We start from the raw sequence: 26,482 nt of genomic DNA, 5'->3' as shown, positions 1-26,482 counted from the left end.
CCGAAGTAGGATGCCCAACTGACTGAGCCACCCAGGCGCCCCCAGAGACAGTTTTACAAACTCATTCCACATTCTGTTATTTTGTATTAAATTGGACCAGAGTCAGACATTTGTTGGGAGGTGAGAAAGGGTGTTAAAATTTGAAAAATGGCCCAAGCCATTTCTGGTAGACTTTGTTTGCACACCGTGGTAATGGCAAAGCCGTTCTTCAGTCAAACCTGAGATTTCCAGGTCCTCCGTGTCAGAGATTTGTTACATCCATCTGAGGGTCTCAGGAAGCCACAAGACGGCAGACACAACCTGTGCACATGCACTTGTGGGCATGTGTGTAAAAACACATGTGCGTTCTCTGCCGGAGAAAAGGCCAGCCCGTTAGCAGATTCTGTCAGTGGGGCAAGGTTGCCAGAAAGAAATTTTTCTCCAGTTCAGAAGGAGGGGGTGAGTGGCAGAGGTTACATTGGGGTTCCAGGGACTACAAAGTAACCCTGGGAAAGAAGACTGTGACCTTTCCCTCAGGTAACCCTGCAGGGCAGCTCACTTTAGGTCCCAGTGAGGCTTTGTGAAGCGTCGTCTTGACCCAAAGGATCCTGAAGATTCGGGGATCAGAGACTGACGTTAACTGTGAAATGAATTTAGTGTCAATAGACCAGTCCCACATTCTGGCATTTGCTACTATTTGAGGAACCCAGAGACGGTGGGCATTTGAACGAGGGGATGCGGTTCTTAGGGTGAACTCCAGAGGTCCTTAATCTGTGGAATTACTTCCTTTTATATTTAAAATACTCTTTTCCTCCTTTCCTGAGAACAAAAATAAAACACTACCAAAATATAAAAAGTCACAGCTGCATTAATTCTCCTTATCAAGGTTTACTTCCAGATGAAAATAGCTTTAAATTTTGTCTTGATTATAACAAGCATTATCTATACCTTATAAAAAGCAGTTGGGGCGTCTGGGTGGCTCAGTCGGTTAAGCATCCAACTTCGGCTCAGGTCACATTCTTGTGGTCTGCGGGTTCAAGTCCCGCGTCAGGCTCTGTGCTGACAGCTCAGAGCCTGGAGCCTGCCTGATTCTCGTCTCCTTCTCCCTCTGCCCCTCCCCCGCTTGCGCTCTGGCTCTCTGTCTCTCTCAAAAATAAATAAATGTGAAAGGGTGTGTTGGCCGTTAACATTTTCTGACTTGAAGTCTTCAAGCACGTCTCCCCAGGGAGGCAAGAAGGCAGCCACTGAGGTTCTTGGAGGGCAGAAATCAGATAGCTGGCCCCAGGAGCCGGAGGTGCTGTCGGGAAGGACTGTTAGAAGCCGGAAAACCAGGTTTTATTCCACATCTCTGGAATGCGGATCCATGTAGGTCTGAGCTGAACACTTCATCCTCACAAGGGAACGGTGTCCATATGGGGGGACGGCGGTAGTTGTCCCTGCCCAGATCTCAATGTGCTTTCCTGTCGCCTTCACCAGAGTATGTACGTTGTCCCCCGGAGTCTGAGTGAACTGAGCCTCTCAGGGTTTTACTTACCAAGACCTCTTTGCTAGTGTAGAATGTGGGCCTCAAATTTCTCCCACAGGCACACCAGATATAATTTTAAGTGCTCTGTCTTGCCTTCATCAAATACATGCCCATCTCCTCACCTTTGAATCCTTGCCAAAATCCATATTGAGACCTGTAATCTGTAATAGTCAAGGGTAGACAAAGTTTCTGCCTTTCTGGGACTTTCTTCAGATACCGATATCGAAGCGAAGACTCAAAGGGGAGGGCGTAAAGGGACCTGAGACTGAGATGAAAGGGAACTTGAACATTTCCATGAAGATGGGGAATGAAAGGTGACGGATACCTGGGGAGAGAGGGAGGAAGGTTTTGATAGGGTTGATTGTAAGACCAAGGGGAAGATGGTGATGCTACATGGGACTTTAGGGAACTGAAATGCTCTGGGTCTAAAGATCTTAGGAAACCAATTAACTAGCACAAGCTATACAGGTCCCATAAGAGAGGACAGAGATACCCCTTCCTGTCCTCTGCCCCTTTACGGTGCTTTTAAGCAGATAAGTATAGGGACATAGCACCTATTAAGTGAGAGGCAGGATTCCAGAATTTGTATTTTGAATGGGGGAAACTGAACACTGGGGCTTACCACCATCTTTTATTCAAGGAAATAAGAACTGAAGTGATTTCATTTCCTGCCAGGTATTTTTCTTCCCACTAGGTTTTGCTCTCTATTCAATCACCATCCAAACAAAGAGCATTTCATAAAATGGGAAGGGTCTTTTGCTGAGCAGGTTTTAAAGCACAGAAACCTGCTTATTCTATTGAAATTTAATGAAACTCTTTCCTTTTGAATGCTGCTTGGACTTTGGACAGGCTGCAGATCTAACAAGGCTGACCTCCTGAGGTCAACCCATGTAGAAAGTCTGATCTTGGTTTTTTAAGCAACAGCAGTGTCAGGAGGTGAAGAGGTGAAAGGTGACTCCTACAAAATTGAGTAGCTAAGAATTATGGAAGCTCTTCATATGATAACTACTTATATGCTTATAAGTACCAGTGCACATATAATGCTAGGCATGATTTTTTAAAAGGTCTGATCTCTTCCTTACAGTGTTGAAGAACTAATGGCAAAAGGTAAAAGTGGGGCATTTTATTATTGAAAGATGCAAAATGGGAAGTCCCCAGGAACATTTTTAGCCCTGATTGTATTTACTCTGGCTGTTATAGCCTTACATTTAAATCCCTCATGGTATTTTGTGTCACAGGTTTTGTCCAAAAATTGCTGATGTTGAAGTGATACATCTCGTATCTCTCCCCTGAATTTCAGAGTCATGGATCCAGTTGCTTATAGGACACGTCCAGATGGACGTCTCATAGCTCAAATTTACAAGCCCAGAACCGAACTCTTACTTCTAACTGCGCAGACCCAAATAATCTTCCCCCTTATCGCCGCCATATCATTAAGAGGCTACTTGAGTCTTGCAGTTGGATCAGACCCTCAACTTTGAAGCCGTCCTTGATTCCCTTCTCTCACACCTTGCATACAACCTACTCGTCCCCATCTCTGCCACATTACCCTGGTCCAAGCCATCATCCTCCCTCACCTAGATAGTTACCACAATATCCTGAGGTCTCCCCACTTCACGACTTGCCCTGGGACCTTCTAAAACAGCAGCCACAAAAATGAGGACGCTAAACTGATACATCTTGTAAGACATGCACCCAGGGTCTTAGCTGGGAACCTATGATGGAAATTGGATTTGTTTTCTGCTCCAGCCCAGAGAGCAATATGGTTTGTGATTATGTCTTCCCATCTGGCCCGCCCCTCTCTCTGTCTGCCAATCACCTGGGGATTTATCTGCATGCAGCACTAGCTGGAGAAAGATGGAAACCCAAATGTTGTTGACGTATTTACATATGTGTGCGCAGACGTGCTGAACAAAAACAAGCTGATGGAAACACCCACTCAGAGAGCCAATAACAATTCTCTTCTTGCTTCTCTCACTCGCTTGCTTTCAGCAACCACTGGAAAGAAAGGACAGCCAGAATAGTTCTCAGCACAGTGTTTCCAGCCACCGGAGCCTGCACACGGCCTCCCCAAGCCACAGCACACAGGTGCTCCCCGAGTACCCACCTGCAGAGGCCCCAACTCCAGATCAAACCGACAGCTCTGGGCAGAAAAAACCAGATCCTTTTAAAATCTGGGCCCAGTCCAGGAGCATGTATGAAAACCGACGTGAGTAGCACCCTGGCCCCTGTCTTCCCGAGCCCCCTCCCCAAGGCTTCAACCGTCTCCTGAGGCTTCTTGAAAATAGATTTTCAGTGTGTACACAGAGTAGAGGTAAATCAAGGTGAGAGGCGAAAGCTTCTCGGAGTAGTGATAGAATCTGCTGGGTGTTCATGGAGGATCCATTATGTGTGCAGTTTGGGGAGGGCTTGATATGGATGGTGGTCAAATAAAGGGCTTGGATAAAAATGGATTTATTTTTCCCTTCACTTAGAAGAAGTGGCAGGTGAGAGCTGCTGTCTCCTTAACTCTTGCCCGTGTAGAGACCGTGGCCTTGTTCTTAAGAAACAGCTCTGATGTACCATAGAACGTAAATACGATTGGTTTGGATTGCAGGAGTAATGAGAAGAAATTAAATGCTCTCTTAGCGGTCTCCTAGTTTTTAAGAATACTGGTAATTTTTTTTTTTTACCATTACCAGCCTTTTTAAACATTCCCCTTAAAAAAGGAAGGAAAAAAAACCCACAGTGAGTGGTTTGTACTTTAATTATTTATACTGTGGTCAAGCGTGTTCCTTTGGCTTCACCTTTTCGATAAATGTGAACTGGTGACGGCATCCATCGTCACTTTTTGGCTCTTAATGCCCTTAATAGTGCCTTTGTGTTTTATTTCTTTTCATTATGAAATGATTCCAAACACTGTTCACGAAACATAATAATCATTGATCCTGCCATTATCAGTGAAAGCCCCTAAGGCGCCCTAGTCTTAGAGGATACAGACTGACCCCCTGTTTTGGAAGTTGCTCTTAGTGACATTTTCTCGTGAGGACGACTGGTCAGGATGCAGCAGCCCGGAAGGAGTCGACAGGAGCGTTTTCCCATCGGGCTGTGGGGTGGGCGCGAATGTTTAATGAGAGAGGAGGCGTAGTCTGGGGAAGGGTCTGATTAAAATTGGAGGAGAGGAGAGACTCATTCTGTCCATCCTCTTTGTGACTGACACCCCCCCCCCCCAACCCCCTCCAGCCCCAGACAAGTTTTGTTGATAGCCACAGCTGTGGTTGCTTCTCGGGCAAAGCCCCCAAGGCTCCAGCCTCTTGCCCACCCACTCAGACTTGGCTCTGAAGCCTTTCCTCTGCTGGCTGGAGTGATTCCTCTGTGACCCAAACAAAACAGGGCAGGGGAGGCCAGCATCCCCATCTGAGAAGGATAGTTGGCCACACTCCTGGGTGAAATTCAGCAGTTAGGGGACACAAGGCAAGTCTGGAGTCTTGACGATTACCAAATTTTGGAAGTCCTTCAGGGTCACTCTAGTCTTTCCTTCGTCAAGGGAGAAATAGCATTGCGTTCTTACTACAATAGTGTGGGATACGAAATAAGCGGTTTTGGCTAAGGATTCCGCATGCTGACAAAAGCCAGATAATCTGAGAAGGAATTTATTTAGTCCCTGGTCTAGAAAGACCCCCTAGAGTATCCAGATCCTGAGGCCAGGCCAGAGGAAATGAAGTTCCATTTGGAACATCCCTTGTAAGCATTAGTTGGTACGTATGAACCCGGGGTCTGTCCTCGCTCTGTCTTCTCACTCGTTGTAGTGATTTCATCGAACAAATGTTTTCCAAAGAGGAATACTTTCACATTCTCTTCACACTTCCCTCTAATCATGTGGCTCCTCCAATCAATGGCCCACCTTCAGCTGATGTTGAGATATTGCTTTATTGACCACGCACCTGCTTTCCTCCATACAGTACACATTTATGACTGAATTTCTCATGGACGAATCTTTTGGTGATGGAAGAAGTCGTGTTCTGCAGTGCTGCTGGGGCATGGCAGATTGACAGACGACTAATGTACCCATTTAATAGGAGACACCAGCTCAAATTCCGTGTTCACCTTGGGGGAAGCAACATTTCTTAAGAATTTAGTGTCTCATCAAATTTCCCAGAAAGTTTTTACCAGGAAAAAAAAAAAAAAAGTAAAATATGTACTCTTACCACACAGCCAGCTAGCTTACTTAAGCATCGAAATTATTCAGGCGGCTGTCAGACCGAAATATTTGGAATGGTGCCAGTTTTGTCTCTGCTTTCTATAACATCTAAGGACTAGGATCTAGCAGTATAAATGAGAATCAGTTTCTTTTTGGGTGATTGGAGGCTCCATAATTGAGTGATCGTAACAACTTAATTGATGTTAAGATACACATGGATTTCTTCCTCACCTCTCAATGAGAGTAATGATGAGACTCCCCACCCCCCATGATAATTATTCAGTGTCTGTCACAGATTTTCTTCTTTTCACAGTACCTGCAAATGAACCTACATCAATCTTGTCTTTTAATCAGTGTTTTGCTTTATCCCAGATCCATTTCTCCCATTACCGTAGATTGTTTTTTATCTTGTCTTTCAGAGGAAAAAAAAAAAAAAATACAGCATGTAGCCTTGTTAGATGTGATTCCCTGCCCCTCCCCCCAAAACATATTAAAATGAACAAAATTCTCCAAGAAAAACGGGGAACTTGAAGTCAGGAATAGCACTTTCATTGGACCCATGTTATCCTTTTTATTTGGAAGATAAATTTTTCTTCTGTTTCATTTTATTCTGAAGGACAGGGTGAAGATTTACAGTCTCTGATCAGATTCCTTCACGTGGTCTAAATGCTGTACAAAGTAGTGTATTCCTGATAGGGCCATCTGTCAAAACACCAGTGTCAAAAATGAATCAATCTGAGTTGCGGATGTGTTAATAAATCCCTTTGAAGGGCTTAAATGTTTAATTAAAAACAAAGTCAAGTATGGAAGTCCTTTAAAAGCCACGTGGCCTGCTTTGTATTTTCTCTAGTAACATGTCAATTGCTCACATGGCTTTAAAAAATGATACTGATACAGTGTTACTAGCGAATGTTCAGGAAGACAAGCTAGTATCTCGTGTGTAGGAAAGGAAGTCTAAAGCTTGCAAGTCTCTGTTCATAAAATAGTTTGGAAAGAAAAAAGTCAGAGCTGTTGTACCAATGTTGTAAACCTGTCCTATTCAGGAGAAACATGCTCGCAGGTTGGAATTGGTCACAGGGATCCTTTACTGTAGTGAGTTTAAGGAGCTTGGTTGTACTTCCAGATTTTAAGAGCTGTTATGACAGCTCTTATTTGTGTTTTGTTCCGATCTTGGCCAGATCTGATGATTTTTGACTGTAAATAAAAGGCTACTCTGGTTGAACTGCCTAGAATTCATCTGAACAGGTATTACTACAAGAATGAATTCCATTGGGAATCTGATACTTTTCAAAATAAATGCTGTGGCATGGCAGTAACAAAAGTAAATTAATTTTTTTTTCAAAAGGAAATCAGGGTTTAGACAAACCTGAAGTTCATGACACGATTAAAACAAAGTCATACGAGAATGTGTACTTTAAGGTATAATTAAATGTGAACAGTCGGGGATGGTAATGCTATTTCTGTGAAATTCTCCATGGAACGACTGTAAATACCAGCTTTTGACAAGAAAAGCACCATGAAAAAAAAGAAGAAAAAACCCACAGAATCAAATTCTAGTCTTTTAAAATCCATAGCAGCCATGACCTTTACTGTGAAAGCTTAACTGCACGTTCCTTATCAATCACAACTAAATTAAAATGAACTAAGAGAAAGCACATACATTAAGCTTTGCAAAATTGTGAAATTAATATTCCAGCTATGTCACCTTCGCCTGCATCGGGATTGAGCAAGGGTGAAAGAGAAAGAGAGATCAGTTCCACGAGTTTTGGAGAATGTCAGAGTAAGGATCCACTGAAAACTTTTATTTCTCCATTATTATTCATACTGTTTGATGTTGCCATTGGTCTCGGGGGCTGGGGGAAAACTCAGAGAAGGGAGGGAAGAAAGAGAACTGCCATGAATAGAAGTGTTATGGCACTCTTGTTGACCAAGCACAGACCAAAGACAAGATGAAATAAAAAGTGATGGGCACATTTTATCCAAGTCTGGAAATGTGTGTCTGTAGTAATGGAGACACCAGGAGGTTTCTCTGCAAACCTAGTGACTCCATTCTTTGTAATTATCAAAGGAAGTCTTTTGACTGCTTTATTGAGTTGTCGCTGGCATCACCAAAGGAGGTAACTGCTGACATTGTCCCCCGTGCAAGGGCTTAAAAGGGAGAAAAACCGGACAAAGTTTTCTTAGTTCTTTTTTGATTCAGCCTTACTCAAAAAAAAAAAAAAAAAAAAAAAAAAAAAAAAAAAAAAAAGGGGAGGGGTGATATCAATATCAGAAAGATAATTCCTCCCTGCTGCCTCCTAAAAACTTAAATTCTTCTAAAATCTGCCTGAAATAAAGAGGAGAGCAAACCATTTTGGGGCAGGGATTAGAAACCTCAATGCCCCTGGGCAGAAGTGGCAGCCGAGAACACAAAAGAGAAATTCTGTAATTCTGTAACACAGTTCATGACTGATTTATCACCAAAGTCAGCTATTTGGGTACGTGGAGTGTGGTTGATGGGAGAGTGTAATGGTCAAAATGCCAAAGTCAAAGTGCCAGAAGACTTTCTCTGTAACATGTCTGTGTTGATGTATCGTGTTGGTGTCTGTGTTTTCCTAGCTCATCACTGGCATCTTCAATGTCTTTGGTGTCTTTGGGCATCTTCCTTTTCAACAGGAAGCTCTTGCAACAAATTTGCCATTTTACCACTGATTCTCAGAGAGACACAAATGCTTTTTTTCCTATGGACTAAACTGTATGATAAGCCTAAGTCTTTTGGCCACAACCACCCATACCATAGTAACAAACCTAAATGAGTCAATGAAGGCAGAAACTTGCTACATTTGGTGCTAGTGGAGGAGGGGCAAGTGTTCTTGTGTTCAGTGATGCTGAGAAAAATGGGCGTAGGCTGAAGTCTCTGCAGAGATCCTTCCCTTGTTGACAAAGGGCTCAGCAGACTTAAGGCAGACTGCCAGCAACCGTGTGCTGGCTGCAAAGCACCCATGGTCTATTTTGGAAATAATCCTCCTGCTTGAGTGAACCCAAGACGGAGACCCAACCTGATTTAATTTGTTGTTTCAATGAGGCTATTAGAACAAATACCCTTTCGGCAGCTACTCGAACAGAAAGAAAATACTGTTACCTTAGCGTGCTCAAGAAAATATCATTCTCAAATTGTGTTTATGGGAGTCCTATGATGTAGCTTACCTGCATATTCCATGGAGGCTTGTAGCTTAGCCTCCATAATTACAATAAAAAAGCATTGGGCATAAAGCACCAACGAAAGCCCATCGTATTAAGATAGCTCAGGCAAAAATATCGGATTCAAACTTCTCTGACTGGTACTTACCTGTCCATTTAGTTTCTTCTCTCTCGGCGTATTCATTGACTGTACGTTCGAAGCGATTGGGTTGGTCACTAAAAAGGGACATCTCTTGCCAACTTGAATTCTCCCCTCCCCACTGTACAAAACTGAAGATGAGAATTAAACCCTCAGGCCTACGCACTCCTTCAACCCAAAACCCTACTTCTTAAACAAGCCAGAAAGTATGTAGAACAGTATTTGAAAGTTTCCTTTAGGATTCACTGCCACCAAACCATTTTTTTTCTTTAAATAAAAGATATGTCATTTAAAGATCACAAAATACACTTGTATACATTAAAATACTAACAAAGAATTAAATAGAAATAATTTTTTATTACGTTCGTTAAGTAACACAGTGGTGTATAGAACACTTTCACATGCAGTGGGTATTGTCTTACAGAAGTTATTTTTCTTTTAATAAATGAGATTTTTTATTTTAAAGCTTGGACCATTAATGAGTTTTAAGAGTAAAATATCAAGTTATTGGATAATAGTTAATACTTATAATTTTAAAATATTGTAGGCAAATTCTGGAGTAAAGCAGTCATTCTAGTGGAGAAAACATGAAAATTGATACGGAACACTTTTGTAGTCATCATTCATGTTGAGAATATCAAAGGCCAGCTACTTTTGGGTAGTACTACTGAAATCATAGCAAACTTTGCAAAACTGGACATATTAGGACGTTCAAGAGTAACTTTTGGCAAAAATGACCTAACAAATCAGATGATTGGATTGCAGATCTTGATAAAGGGAGAAAGAAGTGATTTTTTTTTTAAGTGAAAACTCTTTGACTCAAGCTGTTTTCTTTCATCCTCTACTTGGTATGACATCAGATGGCTTACTAGGACTTCTAAATTCTCAGAGCGAGCTTCGGTTTCAATGGTCACTGACTTGGCATGAGCTCTCGTCTCAGACACGGGCACCCACTTTGTGGTCCCACACATACTGATTTTAATTTACTTAATTTTTCTGACAACAATACCAAGGGCAGTGGTCAACACTGACTTCTGGCTTAGTCCAGGATAATGGCTTGGGCTTGATTAGGAATTATCAAACAGTGATTAGTCCTTTGAAAAAACGTAGGGCCCAGTGACCTGTCCCCCTACTGATTTCTGCCCAGTGTCCTCCATTATTTCATCCATCCGGATTATTTTGCTTCCTACTCTTGTGTCGGAAAGCTGTCATCTGCTCAAGCACCATCAGGATTGGTCCTCTATGTTCACCTTTAGAGCAGGATTCCTTTTATCATAGAAATAACCTCCCTCTTCTTTCTTTCTTCTCTCCAGTTCCAGATTACCAGGAACAGGACATCTTTCTCTGGAGAAAAGAGACTGGATTTGGATTTAGGATTCTGGGTGGAAATGAACCAGGAGAACCTGTGAGTCTCTTGTCTACCTCTTCCCCCCAGTGCTGTCTTCTAAGATACCAGAGCCAACCGGCAGCCGTGGCAGATCACCAAGATTTGAGCCCAGCTGCGTGCAGCACAGATCTGCCTTATCTCTGACAGTATGGCTCATCCGCTGGATTCAAAGAGACTAGTTCCCTACTTAAAAGTTTGTATTTGTGATGATAACAAGTGGCAGCAGCAGCATCTGGAGCTCCCCATGAAGGAAAGTGAAAACAAAAAGCAAAATAATAGGCATCAACTAAGAAAAACTAATAAAAATAACCCTGAACAAAGGTCAGGAGACATTTAACCTTCTTGATCCTCAGGTCCCTCGTCTTTAAAATAAATTTAGTATCCTATCACAGGACTATTTTGAAAGGAGAAAAGAGAACTAAAGATAAATATTGTTAGCTTCTTCATGATAATAATTAATAATAATAATAATAATAATAATAGCTGTCACTTATTGAGCACATACTATGTGCCAGGGCCTGTGCTAATGGCTTTTAATATACATTCTCTCATTTCTCCATCAAACTCATGAATTTATCCCCATTTTTCAAATTATCAAATAAAGACAAAGAAGGGTTAATTCAGTTGCCCAAGATCATAGCATTAGTAAGTGGAGGGACTGGAATGGGTCTGACTTCAGGGTCCATATTCTTAATCAGTCTTTTGTCAAAATTCTTTGTAAACTTTAAGTACTAGGTAAAGGTAGTCACAAGCATTATTGTCTACAGAAGGCAAGGAAACACAAATATTTTAGCTAAGGTTTAATGAATGGTAAATACAACCAGACCCCAAATATAAAGGCTTCTCTGCATGTGGGTGCTAAAAAAGTACAGCGATGGGACATCAAACCAGGCTTTGCTGTATTCATTTCTTCATTGAATAGTATTTACTGAGCATTCCCTATTGCTAGGCATAGTGCTGGACCTTTAAAGAAAAGTAGTATTACTAGTATAATTTCCAGAGTTTCTAGAAGGAGGGTTCTTAGGTAAACAGAAAAGGAGAAAAGATTTTGCAAATGACAGGGTAAAGTGACTTATTTCTGCAAAGAGGACAAAGAGTGAGTCATCACCAGACCACAGGTAAATGGAAGGAACCAAACAAGAAATAGTTACTCTTGGGACACCTGGATGGCTCAGTCAGAAGAGCATGCAACTCTTGACTCTTGTGAGTTGGAGCCCCATGTTGGGTATGGAGATTACTGAAAATAAGTATATAAATAAACTTTAAAAAAAGGAAGTAAGTTACTTTTCCACCATTTAAGAATTGTTATAGCACCTTCACAATGGCCTGGTACCCACTGGGTGCTCAATAAACGGTTATGGCAAGGATGCAGCCATGAATGAACACATTGGATTGTTCTCAACAATGTGAAGGCCATCAGTATAATAGTAAATCAAAAGGTTAATGTTTCACCCGTCATCCACTTATTCAACAGATTTATATTGGTCACATCGTACCACTGGGTGCTGCTGATACAGACGGCCGCCTGAGGTCTGGGGATGAATTAATCTGTGTGGATGGGACACCGGTCATTGGAAAATCACACCAGCTTGTGGTCCAGCTTATGCAACAAGCTGCCAAGCAAGGCCACGTCAATCTCACTGTGCGGCGCAAAGTGGTGTTTACAGGTATGTTTTTCATTCATCCCTTTAGACAGCGCATTGTCACTTGATGCACAGAAAAGGCTTCCTTCCTGTGTCTGCCTCCTCGAGCATCTATTTTAGCAAATCTTTGCAAATGTGATTAAGCTCAGAATTTCCAGATGGTCTGCTTCTCTCAAACCCAGCAGAACTTCTGTCACTCAAAAGTACTTTAATGTGCCATTCGTGCATGTTCAGCAAAAGCTTCTAGAAGAAGACTAGTCAGATATACACTACCTCTGCTCATCCCCCTTGCCGACCAGAAGTTAGTCACCTTCTTCATTTAATGTTAATTCTCAACAAAAGAGGTCATTCTAAAAGTCAGGAGAGTTGTAGCCTCAAATTAAAAGAACAAAAATTAGTTCTGTGCTGCCAGATAAGCTCATAAAAAGTGAATGATCCTTTACTCTGTTATTGCCTGCATATGTAATCAGGCAAGATCTGTTTTCTCCATCAGAAAGGTGTAGAGGTGGCTAGTGCTAGGCCATCTTTGACCCCTTCCTCCTGCCTGCAGGCTTTCAGGTACTGTTCGTGAGTTCTCCAAACATACAAACCCTTTCTGGCCCAGCTCAAATAAAACCTTCTCTGTGAAACCCTCAGTAATTCCCTCCTTCTTCCAACTGCCTTCCGATTTTGGCATTCCTTCCTTGCCATTCTTGTGAATCATGGTTTACCTCTGTATCAGAATCTGCCATTTTGAGACAGCTCATTGTCTGTCTCCTTCCATTCACTCACCAGCCTCTTGACAGCACACTTGGTGGTAGTTCCCCTGGCTGTGTCTACAGCCCCCCCCCCCCCCTTGAAATAGTGAAGACGGAATGCAGAAAAAAGCAGATTAGGCCTTCTATCACTTGAATTACTGAAGAAGTAGGACATGAAATCCTATCATTTCTTCATAGCTTTAATATGAATGAAACAAATACTTGCCAAATAAAATTAACTGGCACCTTGTTAAAAATTTTTTGTATAGCTCATTTAAATGGCATGTCATTAATTATAGAATTAAGATATCAGATTCCAGTGTGAGAGTCCTACCTTGGTGAAACCAGGGAAAACAGTGTTAATCAGTCACGGATTATGCTCCAAGAGCTCATCTGCGGCCTCGGAGGATTTCTTAAAATGGTATTCCATGCAGCCAGAGGCTGTCAGTTAAAAATGGCTTTGGAGATGGCGATGAAAACTTTCTGACTTCACTGACCCAAATAAAAGTAATAGAAGCAATGTGATTTTTGTTTGTTTCAGATTTGTTTTTAAATATTAAATATTTGGGCTTTTTAGCTTTGGGTCAAAGCCATGTTAAATCTCTTAAGAGACATGAGACTAAGTACAATAAGCCAGTCACAAACATCGTATGAATTCACTTATATTCAAATTCACAGGGTAGTCAAATTCATAGAGACAGAAAGTCGCAGGGTCATTGCCAGGGGTTGGTGGAGGGAAAAATGGCTAATTAGCGTTTAATGGGTACAGAGTTTTAATTGTGGCAAATGAAAAGTTTCTGTAGCCGGTAGTGGTGACGGTTGCACAACATTGTGACTGTACTTAATGCTTCGTGCCCCTGAGCTTTATACTTAAAACTGGTTAAGATGATAAATTTTATGTTACGGATATTTTCCCACAATAAAAAGAAATCTATGAAGGGAGAAGCTTCGAAAATAAATGCCTTACCCAAAACTCGAACACACATTTTGTTGGGAGCATCAAGCCTAAGTGGCTCCTACCTATTACTGTGACTTATTTAGGTGTGCTTTACCCTGTCACCCGATAAAGCAGTAAAACTGGAATCCTAACGGAGGCTAATGTACCCAGGAGTGTGATCAGAGTAGACAATGACAGTTGGAAACCAGGGAGAGAGACTAAGTATACCTCTGACAGGTGTTGTCAAGAATCCCACAATATGGCAACCTTAATGGCAAGGCCAAGGTACAGGGTCCTGCCTGATGGAAAAATAAAAAGCAAGGCTGCTTGGAAGGCGGAGTAGAAATGTGACTTTTGAGGGCAGTGACAAGGTGAACGTGCACCAAGGTCTCCGAAGCGAAGGTGGCGGTCGTCCCTGGTGCAGGCCACCCCTGCACCGGTGTTCGTGTTCCTGTGATTCGTGCCCCCGGCAGTAGCTCCGAGTGGGCCCCTCTTGCAGCCAAGTTGAGCCTGAGAGTGGGTACTGATAGGCAAGGTGCTGTCAGTGACACGGGCTGGGCGTCCCCTGGGGTGTTTTCACGTGGCGGTGGATACCGTGCAAGAGCCGTGTACACCGCTGCAGCAGCCCGGCGTCCGGAGCCTGCCGGGCCGCGGCCTCCTTCCGGGCCGCGGCGCTGCCCTGCGGGCCGGCCGGCGGGCGGGCGCAGCAGCCCGAGGCTGAGCCGGGCCTCTCTGTCGCGCAGCCCCCAAAGCCGAGAACGAGGTGCCCTCGCCGGCCTCCTCCCACCACAGCAGCAACCAGCCGGCGTCCCTGACGGAGGAGAAGCGCACCCCGCAGGGCAGCCAGAACTCCCTGAACACGGTGAGCTCGGGCAGCGGCAGCACCAGCGGCATCGGCAGCGGCGGCGGCGGCGGCAGCGGCGTGGTGAGCGCGGCCGTGCAGCCCTACGACGTGGAGATCCGGCGCGGCGAGAACGAGGGCTTCGGCTTCGTCATCGTGTCCTCGGTGAGCAGGCCGGAGGCCGGCACGACTTTCGGTGAGTGTCCCCGTCCGCGCCCCCCGGACATTCCAGGGATGCCGGCGAGTGCGTTGCGTTGCAAGTGAAAGATGGCCAAAGTCTCATTAACAGAAGCGTCTTCATGCTTTTCGCTTCAGGTAATTGAAGTCTTAATTGGGGGTGGAGAGTGTTTTGTAGCTTTTCCCCTCCTGAAGGTGGGACTTTTGGGGTTTTTTTGTTTTGTTTTGTTTTGTTTTTTAACCTTTCAGCGGCATGCAGAATGCGTGTCCACATGCGCACAAACAACTTGAAGCATAGATGATATTTGCCTGAAACTTGGAGAGCTACCTCGACAGTGTAGAGTGGGCAGTCTTTGTCAAAGAAAGCCTTTTGTGAGGTCCTGAGTAGATCATTAACAGCAGAAGCCTCAGCAGGCGTAAGGGTTTTTAGCCTAAGCTTATGGTTGTACAGAAATGCCTAGGGAGCAATACAGGTGTAAGGAGTAAACATAATTACACGCAGTGCCCGTTCCACCTTACCTGTGTCCTTTCTCTACTCTTTCCCCATCTGAAATTTTTAAATGTGAAATATTTTTTAACCTGTCTGGTTAAGGATCTGGTTAAGATCTGAGTTCAGAGCCGTTTGTCTTCACTGCCCTTGAATTCTAGCAGGGCCGATTACCTGTCTCATCCGGATATTGGGGGTTTCAGCAGAGTATGGAGAAATGCACTTGTCACCCTCTGAGAAGGTTAACTGATGGGTGTACTAGCAAAGACAGGACCCACATAAGTCCAGGAACCTAGTAACCTATGAATCTATTTCCTATTAGAATGGATGATAAAAATGTACTCCAGAAATGATCCATCATCTTCATTAGATAAAGAGTCATGTGTTTATCTCCCAGGCACATTTGTTCATTAATAAGGAATAGGATGAGAGATGGGGCAGGGCTGTGTGGGCTTTGAAATGGACTCTGCTCTATCTGCAAAGGAATTGTCCCCAAGAGTCCGATGACCAGTGACCCAGGTCACTGCTGGCCGAGATCAGGCCAGGTGCTCTGTCCCTTCAGCTTTCGGATCCAGTAGCACTCGCTTTATCTTCATTTAGCCTTTGTACGTTGCTTCCTGCAAAAGCCATTTCCCTAAAGTCTGTTCATTAGGAGTCCGTGAGTCAGTCAGGTCTATGCATGTGTGGCTGCAGTAACAAACGCCCGTTACTAACAGTGCTTCTGTGAGCTACGTTAATAAAGTTATCGCAGCATGTCACGAAGGGATGACCGGACACCAAGGCAAGGTTTTTGGGGGCTTTGTTTGTAAATTAATCTGGGGGGCTTTTCTGTGTAATTTAAAAATACTCGAACAAGGCAGCGAGGGGTAAGAAATCCCATTGTTTGATCCTCCCCATGCACCCCTTGATCTTCTAAGGATTTTAGAATTCTTGGTTTTACTTTTCTCCATCGAAATAGATGTGTCAGGTGGGAGGTTATGTGTTATTAAATGACTATTGAATGTCTCTCACAATTTGGTCTTTGATTGTTTCCCTCTGGCTCTGACATTAAACAAGTCCAACTTTCCCTAATACCTTGCATGAGACTCCTGTTTCCCACTCTACAGAGCTGTCCTCCTACCTGTTGTTTGATACCTTTCTCCTGTGAGTTGTTTGTGGAGATGCACTAAACTTAATGAGGACCTTGAATTTGAGTACGGAGCCTCTCCATACCTGCCTGTTGGATTCCAAAAGACCATTTGCTTCCCTATTAAAAGCTCTGTGGCCTTGACCTTACGTGCCGTGATACAGACGCGGGCAGATATGCTGAAATTCAAACAAATTGGGATGCATTTCCCCCCACATGGTATCCCCAAGGTCCAAATTATGACAGAAGAGCCTAGCCCATTTCAGTGTCATCCGTGCCCGTTTTATCCTTTCCGAAAGGTGACGCAGATGCGTAGCTTGCTTCACAGTCCTCAGAAAGACGAATTCTCGAAATAGGGAACTATGCATTTAGCTGGAGACCCTGTGCCAGGCCTCAAAGTCAGTTTCCCACCCCTCGCTAGAAGTTAGCAGTGCACGTGGTTATGACCTGGGGTGCCTCACAGTGCACTAGAAACCTTCCTCTTCGAATGCACTTTTCCTGGTTTTCATGTTGTAGATGTGCAATAAGTAATAATGAGAAAGGAAATGAGCAAAGGAAAGGGTTGAGGAAGGATCTGAATCCAGCTTCGGATCACTGTCCTTAGCCTGAGTAGGTACCAGGTTTTCACTGTCCTTTGAGGGGATTTTTGTGAGGAAGGTGGAGGATTTCAGCGCTAATGAGCCTTTCGGGCCCTTCCCCTGAAAGCGCACGCGACAGGCTGATTGAGCAAAGGTCATAAAAGGTTGGGTGTTTTTGTTGGCTCATCTCTTGTCATTATGCCTTTTTTCTAAAGCTTTCATCATTCCGGATAGAAGGCAGAAGGACTAAGTGTTTGTCCATTAGGTGTTTTCAGATGGAATTTCTGGTGGTAGCTGACTCTTAGGCCTCCCCAGACACCTAGGGATTATTTTTTCTAAATGGAGGAAGAACAAAACATTGGCAGAAGCTTAACAGCTGGCAAAAGTGAAGTGACACGAACACACAGTGTGTAAAGCATCCATCCCAGCTCTGGGTCTCACATTTGCAGACCCAAAATAAGCCAATGGCGAGTTATTTTGGGGCGCTCGAGAGTCTTTGAAGTTGCTAACTATCACAAATTTTGTAACCGATTGAAGGAGGAGGGAAGCTGGGGGTTCCCCCTCATTTGGAATGGGGCAAGGAGCTAGGAGCCATCACTCCGGGGTGGCAGCTCCTTCCACAGATGCACTGAGTACTGCCAATGTTTTGACCATCGGCACAGAGCTCTCCTTTAATAACATTTGCTTAATGCTTTAATTAATTAACACTTAACCTTCTCTTTCCCTTTTCAACCCTTTTTCTCCTCCCTTCACTATATTCCCACGTAACTTAAAAAAAAAATAAAAACTCGATATCAAAGCAGGCAATGCATGTGTGGCTATGCCTCACAAAATAGGTCGGATTATTGAGGGGAGTCCCGCTGACCGATGTGGCAAGCTGAAAGTGGGAGACCGGATCCTGGCAGTGAATGGATGTTCCATCACCAACAAGTCCCATTCAGACATTGTCAACCTAATCAAGGAAGCAGGAAACACAGTTACCCTCCGCATCATTCCTGGGGATGGTAAAGTATACCTATTGTGTCTCTCTTTCTCTCTCTAGTTCTTTCTGTACCTCTTCTTTTCTCTCTGTCTCTTTCTTTCTCTCCTTAGTATTCACGTAATTGAATAGTGTCGATTTCGAAGCAGCCTTATCCATCCCTAACTGAACATACCCATCATGAGCCATTGTTACTAAACCTTACCCGCCCCCCCCACTCCCTTTACTTAATCCTCTTTTGCTGGGGCCCTGCCTTGCTACAAGTATAAACATTGCAGAAAATCTCAACTTTGCCCATTTTATTTTGGTTTTGGTACCCTTGTCCTTAAAATGATAGAGTAGTTTGAATACAGTGGTAAAGATCCCCTGATGTTCTATCTGGAAATGAATAAAGAGTTTTAAAAAATCACTAAAATGTAACTGTGTGAGGGGTGCCTGGCTGGCTCAGTTGGTAGAGCATGTGACTCTTGATCTCAGGGTGGTGAGTTCAAGCCCCACGTTGGGTATGAAGCCTATGTAAAATTAAATTAACAAGTGAATAAAATTTTTAAAAATGTAAATTTAACTATGATACAGTGACATAAAACCTACATAATGACACTTCAGAGCCAATACTATTCTTTTCTCTCAGGATAAGTGAACATATAAAAGGTTTTTTTTTAATATTTTTTAATGTTTATTTTATTTTGAGAGAGAAAGCATGTGCATGCGAGTGCTCAAGGGAGGAGGGGCAGAGAGAGAGGGAGGGAGAGAATCCCAAGCACGATCCACACTCAGCACCAAGCCCAACACAGGGGTTGATCCATGGCTGTGAGATCATAATCTGAGCCAAAATCAAGAGTTGGACCCTTAACCGACTAAGCCATCCAGGTGCCCCAGAAGTGTTTTCTTAAATGAGAGATTCTTAGGGTTTGTGCCTACTTGATTTGTCTCTAATTTTTACATGTGGATGAAAAAGGAATAAAACCTCTATTTTTGATAGGTTATATCTGCATTAAAGTAGGCCTGTTCTTATTTGTTAGTTTGTTTGGTTATTAATTCAAATCTGGTTTATTTTACACCACTGGTGATTCTGCCCCCCAGGGGACATTGGGCACACTGTCTGGAGTGGGTGCTAAGGTCATTTAGTGGGGAAAGACGAGGAATGCTTCTAAACATCCTACAGTATATAGGACAGCCCCCTACAAAATAAAGCTGTATAGCAGGAAATATCAATATTCATTATTCTTAATAAAAATGAAGTTGATACACTGATGTCACTATGTATAGATTCTTCAGGGAATTTAGTCCTGAATATTGACTTCATTCTCAGCAGACTTTGCTTTTGGGAGGAGAGTGATACTTGTCTCCGGTGTTTCAATGTCTTTTGGTGGTGGTGGTGTTGTTACTATACATGTGTTATAAAATAAAATCTATATCCTAAAGTCAGTGTTTCTCAAGAGGAGAATGTGGTTTATGGAGATAGAGTGATAAAAATCCCTGTCACTGATCTGTAAAATAAGAAAATCAGAGATTTTATTGGAAGTAATTCACCAAATGAATCTTTTTTAAGATTTTATTTTTAAGTAATCTCTGCACCCAGTGTGGGACTCAGAGTTGCATGCTCTGCCAACTGAGCCAGCCACGTGCCCCCCAAAGGAGTATTTTGTAATTGTTAGAAGGTGATCCTTTTTAGTTTAAAATTCAAGTGGTGTAAATTGTGCCTTTGAGAAAAAAATAAATCCCAAACCAAACAATAAATATTTGAAAATTGTTGGTTCTAAGAGCAGAGAATTTCCTTTGAACCAAAAATACCCAACTCAAATGTGGAGGAAAAAATAGCTTCTTGATTGCTCATCTCCTTTACCCGGCCTCAGATGCATGGTTAGTAATTTACCGTGTGGTCAGGAGTCCATTCTGCCAGTTCACCACTCTGGAAGGCAATTACAGTTTAGGAATGTGATCACAAGTTAATAGAACATAGGTTTCTAATGGAAAGAATGAAGGAAGCCAGAAAAATTTAGTGAGAGAGCCAAATGTAGTATATAAATTTAGATATATTGATGTACATGCCCTACAGAGATTTCAGAAAACTAATTTAAAAAAACAGGACACAGGCCTTGACTTGCTATGTCTATACTGGTCAGTCTTAGTGTGGGAATGATAATGTCCAAAAAAGGAAGGAAGGAAGGAAGGAAAGTACTCCTTGAAGGAAGGGCCTAGAAAAAGAGTTTGAAGTCAGGAAAGATATAAATATGCAGAAGCACTTTATCCTACTGTGCACATACTAGGTGTTGACTTAATGCAGTGGAGAATAGTTTCGGAAAACTTGAACACCAAAAAATACAGTTCAAGATGAATTATCCAGTAGCAATTGCCAATAAAAAGACATTTTTTAAACTTCAGTACTTCATACAAAATTCAGAGAGACACATCCCACACTCTCTTGGTAGGAAGAAAGTAAACATTAAAACTCATACAGTGTACTTGAGGACTGATTTGTGCTGCCCAGGGTGTGATTTCATCCCAAAATATTGCAGGAATTCAGTGCCATGATAATAAAACCCTTCGTCCATTACTTTGTAAATTTCAGAGACCAGGTAAAGGAAATCAGGTCTAACAGAGGATAGATTTGTGATGTTCATCTTTTTAATGGAGCCAAAAATGGCCATCTTACAAATTAAAATTGAAGCAGGGGAGTTGGGTTTCTGGAGAGATGTCAGAGCAATCCAACATCCAGGAGATGCAAATCCAGGAGAAGTTTGCCAACACCCGGAAGACACAGTGACCTTTGTGGCTTGATAATGGGAAAGAAACACATGGCAGATCCACTTCCTGTCTGGGAAGGTGTGTTGGATGTGCTAGACTGTAAGGTAAAAGGGATTGGTGTGTTAGGGACTTCTTCTCCTTCACCCCTTTCACACTAATGCTTAATTCATCAAATAGCCCAAAGACAGTTTGTGCTGTGGTCCTCAGGAGGAGACTGAAGTTCTTAGAAACCCGTCTTCTCCAGAGTGCTATTGTCAGAAACCCTAGGAGGCAATTTAAGAAGATGGGAAGATGTCTTTTAGACAGTGCTTGGAACCCACTCAGAATCCACTTCTCTCCCTCCCTCCTGCTGCCTGATTGTTTTCTCTTGTCATCGTTCACCTAGTACTTTCTCCAACTCACTTATGTCAGTCTGTACTTTCCCTCACTCTGCTTCTCATGTTTCTCTGTCCTCTCCCTTCCCCCACCGGCTCCCTTCAACAAAAGCTCAGAAACATGACTCTCCTTTATTTAGTTTATCATGTTCCTAGAAGGCCTGCCTTCACAGATCTTGGACAGGCCTAGATTGGGGGGTCCTCACCATCTCTGCTTTTACTATCTTTGGGACCAGCGTGGGAGGTGCAGTGGGGGCAGAATTTCTTCTCCTATGAAATACGGGAAGCGATAGTAAATATGTAAGGACAGCGCAGAAAGGCCCAGAGAATAGCTGAACATACTGAATCTGAACTTAAATTTGACAAGTCAAACCACACATGCTTCCTACCACTTGCCTTCTATAGAAATACTCTGTGAAATCTGGGGGGAATGAGACTTTAATCGGGGCAGACCCTGGCTGAGTCAGACTAACGCAGAGCCATCAGTTTGAATCAAGTTCAAGGTAATGAATATTTAGAAGCTTAAAAATATATTACTTATATTAAGGTCTTAGGTTTGTACTTTAGATCCCTCTGATTCAAAGTATTTGTTGATATTGGAAGTAAAGTGTGGCAGCCCAGACATTTCTATTTCCTTGGCAAAGGCATGGAATAGTATAAATATCTTAATAGAGGGCTCTGTGGATATGATAGCTAGCAAGACAATAGGGCAAAAGGAACAGGTTTCGACCATACACATTTTTTAGGTCTCCCCGAACTTCAAATATTTATGGGATTCAAATTTTCAAATCCTTCCTTTAGGTATTTATTACATCTGTTTTTGTGCATTAAAATATTTATGAAATATTTTAAGGGAACGATTCTATCCTTTGTTGATCTGTTTGACTTTGTAATGTGGATTCTGTAACGGAGGCTAAAGGTATTAACATGGGGACTAGGCTGGAATTGTAATCACTCGCCATAGAGATATACTGAAACCCAAGATAGAAGATCCTGTCAGAAGTTAGTGCCCTGATAGAGCACAACACCGTGACAGTGCCTTGAGAGCTAGGATATGCTTTGCTTGAGACATGATTGCTATGGAAAGTGTAGTAATACCCATTTTCATTCCTCCGGGAGAGCTGAAGTAGGTGTAGACACTGCTTGATAAAGGATGTAGGATACTTGCCGGAATTTGTCATAAAAATAGTCAATCTGTCCATCTGTCTTTGAGTTTTAGAAGTCAAATACATTGACACCCCTTCATAATACTGTGCTGGCACATGCTCTTTTATCAGGCCCTCATTATATGGCGCACGTATTGCTTTGGGATGGAGCTATAGATTTGGGATAATGGGCCTCAACTCTGTAATTTAAAAAGCTAGAGAGAATTTCAACACAAAGTCTTGGTTTAATTCTAGGTGAAGAGTTAAAAGTTTAATAAAACGAGTATAACTATTTTTTTTAGTTTATTATTTTTGAGAGAGGGACAGAACGTGAATGGCGAAGGAGCAGAGAAAGAGGGAGATAAGAGGATCCTAAGTGAGCTCTTTGCTGACAGAAGAGGACCCAATGTGGGGTTTGAACTCACAAACAGTGAGGTCATGACCTGGGCTGAAGACGGACGCTTGACCGACTGAGCCACCCAGACGTCCCCCGAGTATAACTCTTGATACTCAAAATGCATCCTGTAAATCCAGAGCATGTTAAAAATTATTTTAGTGCTCAGAAGATGGCCCATAAAATGTAGAATCAAAGCAGGGCATTTTGTATATTGTATAGTTTTGTGACAGTTGGTGGTGCTTATGCAATAAAATGAAGGCACTTGCCAATTAAATATGATTTCCCTGACACCAACACATAATTCTGTTACACGTGAAAGTGAGACTCTCCAGAGGACTTTGGACGTGTTACCTACCTTGCCTAAGCCTCAGTGTCTCCATCTGTAAAGTGGGGTAATAACTGAACCTATTTCATTGAGTTGTAAGAATTAAATGGAGTAGTACAAGTGGAAATGGACTTAGCACAGTCTTTGGCGCATCATAAATGATGAAGAAATGGTGGCGGTTCATAGATTTAAGAAAGACAGCAGTTGGAGGAAATTCAGCTAGCTCAAAAAAGCATTTGCATATAAATGTTAATTTTTTTAATGCTTAAAGTTAATCTTCAATCCAAATCATGAAGGCAGCAGGAAAAAAAGAGAGAGAGAGAACACTGTTTCAGAATGGGATCCCACCTGCCTAGAAAAACCCTGGGTACCACAAACACACAAGGACTCAAAAGGGAAACTCCTGCACAATTCAGTAATTACAATCACTTTAATTACAACGAAACGTTCTTTTTGGTATCCTGATTATGATTTCCCCATGGCCCGAACAATCTTGTGATTTCCCAGAGAGTCTCCATAAAATTAATTACAGTGAGCAATATGAATTTTTTTAAAGGACCAATACATGGGTTGATGAAACTTCTGGGGAATCGTATTGACAGGCAGTGCAGTCTCTTAGTCCATTGTTCTGACAGTGCGTGTACTTGATGGCATATCACATAGATTAATCACCTTGGTTGTGCTCGTTAACTGCAGTCATAAAAATGTACCAATAATATGCTTTTAATATTGCAATCCCAGAAATCCATGTTCCCGATAAAAAATCTGGTGATGATCTTTTGTATGGTTTTCATGTGCCAGGCCCTATCCCAAACACTGTCTTCTCCTTAATCTTTGCACGGATTTTCTGAGATACTTCTGATATAATGCGTGTACAGAAGAGAAAACTGAGGCAAAGGAAGTTGAAGTGACTTGGCGTGAGTACCAGCCAGTAAATTGCCGAGCTGGGGGTACACACGGCCAGATAGTCCGAGTCTGGAATCTGACCTCCTAACCATTCTGCTAAGCTGCCTCCCATTAAGCCTGAGAAACACCACCTCCCCAGCTCGGGGTTGCCAGGCGTATTGGCATAGTAAAGAACCTGAGGCTGCTCAGAGGAAAATCAAAGCACAGACACACAAAACTTTTTCCCTCTGTTTCAGCCACTATTTCTGACCCTTAATTGACCCCAGGTTCCTTTCCCTCAGAATCTGTAGAAACAGTGGTGAAAACAGACTATGGGAAACTTGGCCTAAAACATGAATTGGATTACATTACAATTTACTTGATCTGTTATATTTTCTTAGTAATCTTGTGCCTCAACTGTGAGAACCACAGGCTCTGTGGCTGAAATACAAACTTAAAATCATAATTCAACTTCCTCGTTTTAGAGTTTAACTTAAGTTCCCACGGTCATAAAATAAAAACTAGGAGTGGTAGCTAGGGCCATAAGTCCAGTTAATGTATTGAGTGCTTACTATATGTCAGGTACTATACTAAGCTTTTCAAATATTTTTATCAAAGGGAAGGGAATTATGTCATCATCCCCTTCTTTCAGAGGAGTAAAATAAGACATATGGCTAATGAGTGGGGAAAGGGGGACTGGATCTCAAGCCCGTGACTTTAACAACTGTGTGCAATGAAATAAAATAATAGGAAGCCAGACCCAAGCTGCGTAATATCCTTAGGAAATTAAAATGGAGGACAGACCACATGTCATTGGGATTTCTGGGAGGTATTGTCACTGCAGTGGACTGCAGTGGAGAGATATCGTCCAGGTGGGAATACTTAACACATTTTCCCATAGAAACTTTGTTACACATTATGGGCAGGTATATGTATTCTGAAAGCATTAAGATGCCTACTATGAGCTGTAGGACTCCTAGAAACTTGTAGGCTATATTGCCCGCTATGAATTAAATAGGCATTCATAGCCTAATCTTAGAACCTAACCACCACATGTAGTATTTTCTTGATGAGAAGATTGATGCCAAGTTCCAAATAGTCAACCTAAAATTAAGTACTAAAGTGCAGCTTGCTCATAACTGCTTGCTATCTGCTTTGATCGTAATGGAGAAATAATTAGTAAAAAAATATATAACCATTACTATATAAGTGATTAAATTTTAATACATGCATGTTGGTGTGCAGTCTGTAGGGCATGCTCTTGAGTGTTTTCAAATTCTGGATCACCAGACTTCTAGAGATTAATGAAGTTGCTTATGAATGTGGTTAGCGGAGAAGAAAGTCAATTTACCTAAGAATATAATTATATTCATTCCATTAGGGTGGCTTCATGATTTATACAACTTCTATTTACAAACTCTGCCTCTAAGTAATGCAGGTTTTAAAATTAATTTTTCATCAGTGATTCTAGACGAGATCTGTGTAGAAGTCTACATTTTCAGTTGTGCTTCATTAAAAGCACTGGGGAGGAAGGTAGATGTGTGTGTGTGTGTGTGTAGTTATCAAGATGTTAGCACACTTCTGATTGTAATATTCACATGAGGAAATCAAGCGGACTCTGCTCAATATTGCTGATAAATTGCAGGAAACAGTAATAGAGACGTTTGTTATTAGTCCGTCCAATCCTGGGGCAGTAATGCCAGTGTGGTGCCGTGTTTTGAAGGGGCTGCCATTTTTAAGTGTCAGGGAGGGAGAGACACTTCCCTCGGTTACAATTTTAGGGAAGCATTTCGGGGGCACACTTCTCCGTTCATTTGCGGGGATGTCGGTTGGGAGGAGGGTAATGGGGACATACGTGGCTCTCACATCGTAGAATATCTTAGAATGGTTCTGTGAACTCTTGCTTAGAAATTCCAGTCAGGACGGTTTCAAACAGTGATAGGGAAACCAGGCGTGTCACTCAGATGTGGGACTTCTGCATACCTCCTGCTTTGATGATCTCTCCTCTGGGGCCCTCATTCTGCTGCGCTCTCTCTCCCTCTCCCTGCAGAGTCCTCAAATGCCACTTTGTTGACCAACGCAGAGAAGATTGCCACCATCACCACCACACACGCCCCTTCTCAGCAAGGGGCCCAGGAGACCAGGTCAGACATAACTTTGGTTGCTTTTGTTAGTTTTAAGGGGAAACAACTAACTCCTGGTCTGATGATACTCATGCTTGACTTTGTTTTCTTCCCTTCAATTTCATGGTTTGCTTTGCTTTTACGCTTCTCTCTCTCGCTTTGGCAGGAATACCACCAAACCAAAGCCGGAATCTCAGTTTGAGTTCAAAGCACCCCAGGCAACACAGGTGAGGGCCATTCTTCTTTTTTTTCTGTTTGCTTAGTACATTTCCTTCCAACTTTCTGAAGCTATTTTTTACGAGCTATCTTTTATAAGGTACCCCCAATTAAAATAAATAACCTTTTGTGAGAGGATGTACCAAATATGAGCTCACATTTAGCTGGCTAGGAAATGACATTTTCTGTTACTACCTTTGCAAAATATTCCTAGATATCCTCTTCTAGGTGGGAAAAATAAAGAAAGAAAGAAAGAACCGCACTTATCTCAAGGACTGGCCATCAGAGAAAGAGCAAAAGTGCTAATCGCTACTCGGGGTATTCATGCCTGTATTTATGCCAAGAGATGTCTTTTTTTGTTAAGGTGTTTCCCA

The 26,482-nt window shown here is 42.4% G+C and overlaps 1 protein-coding gene and 1 non-coding gene across 10 annotated transcripts in view; both read left to right on the top strand.

The window, feature by feature from the left end:
- MAGI1 (membrane associated guanylate kinase, WW and PDZ domain containing 1) overlaps window positions 1-26,482 on the top strand; it is a 629,340-nt gene that overhangs the window by 591,908 nt on the left and 10,950 nt on the right. For 3 of the 9 annotated variants that reach the window (XM_042979366.1, XM_042979364.1, XM_042979369.1), the window contains exons 14-20: window positions 3,497-3,713; window positions 10,317-10,408; window positions 11,865-12,057; window positions 14,451-14,744; window positions 17,717-17,920; window positions 25,820-25,913; window positions 26,059-26,119. In XM_042979366.1, coding sequence (XP_042835300.1) covers window positions 3,497-3,713; window positions 10,317-10,408; window positions 11,865-12,057; window positions 14,451-14,744; window positions 17,717-17,920; window positions 25,820-25,913; window positions 26,059-26,119 — 1,155 coding nt within the window. Of the gene's footprint in view, window positions 1-3,496; window positions 3,714-7,380; window positions 7,465-10,316; window positions 10,409-11,864; window positions 12,058-14,450; window positions 14,745-17,716; window positions 17,921-25,819; window positions 25,914-26,058; window positions 26,120-26,482 lie in introns of all 9 variants that reach the window. The other 6 variants (XM_042979371.1, XM_042979372.1, XM_042979370.1 and 3 more) reach the window with 4 other exon arrangements.
- Window positions 18,329-18,401, top strand: TRNAK-CUU. The gene has a single exon. It is a non-coding gene; the product is annotated as a tRNA-Lys (tRNA).

Source organism: Panthera tigris, chromosome A2, assembly GCF_018350195.1.
Source record: "Panthera tigris isolate Pti1 chromosome A2, P.tigris_Pti1_mat1.1, whole genome shotgun sequence".
Lineage (NCBI taxonomy): Eukaryota > Metazoa > Chordata > Mammalia > Carnivora > Felidae > Panthera > Panthera tigris.
This window is presented reverse-complemented; position numbering and strand designations above follow the sequence as displayed.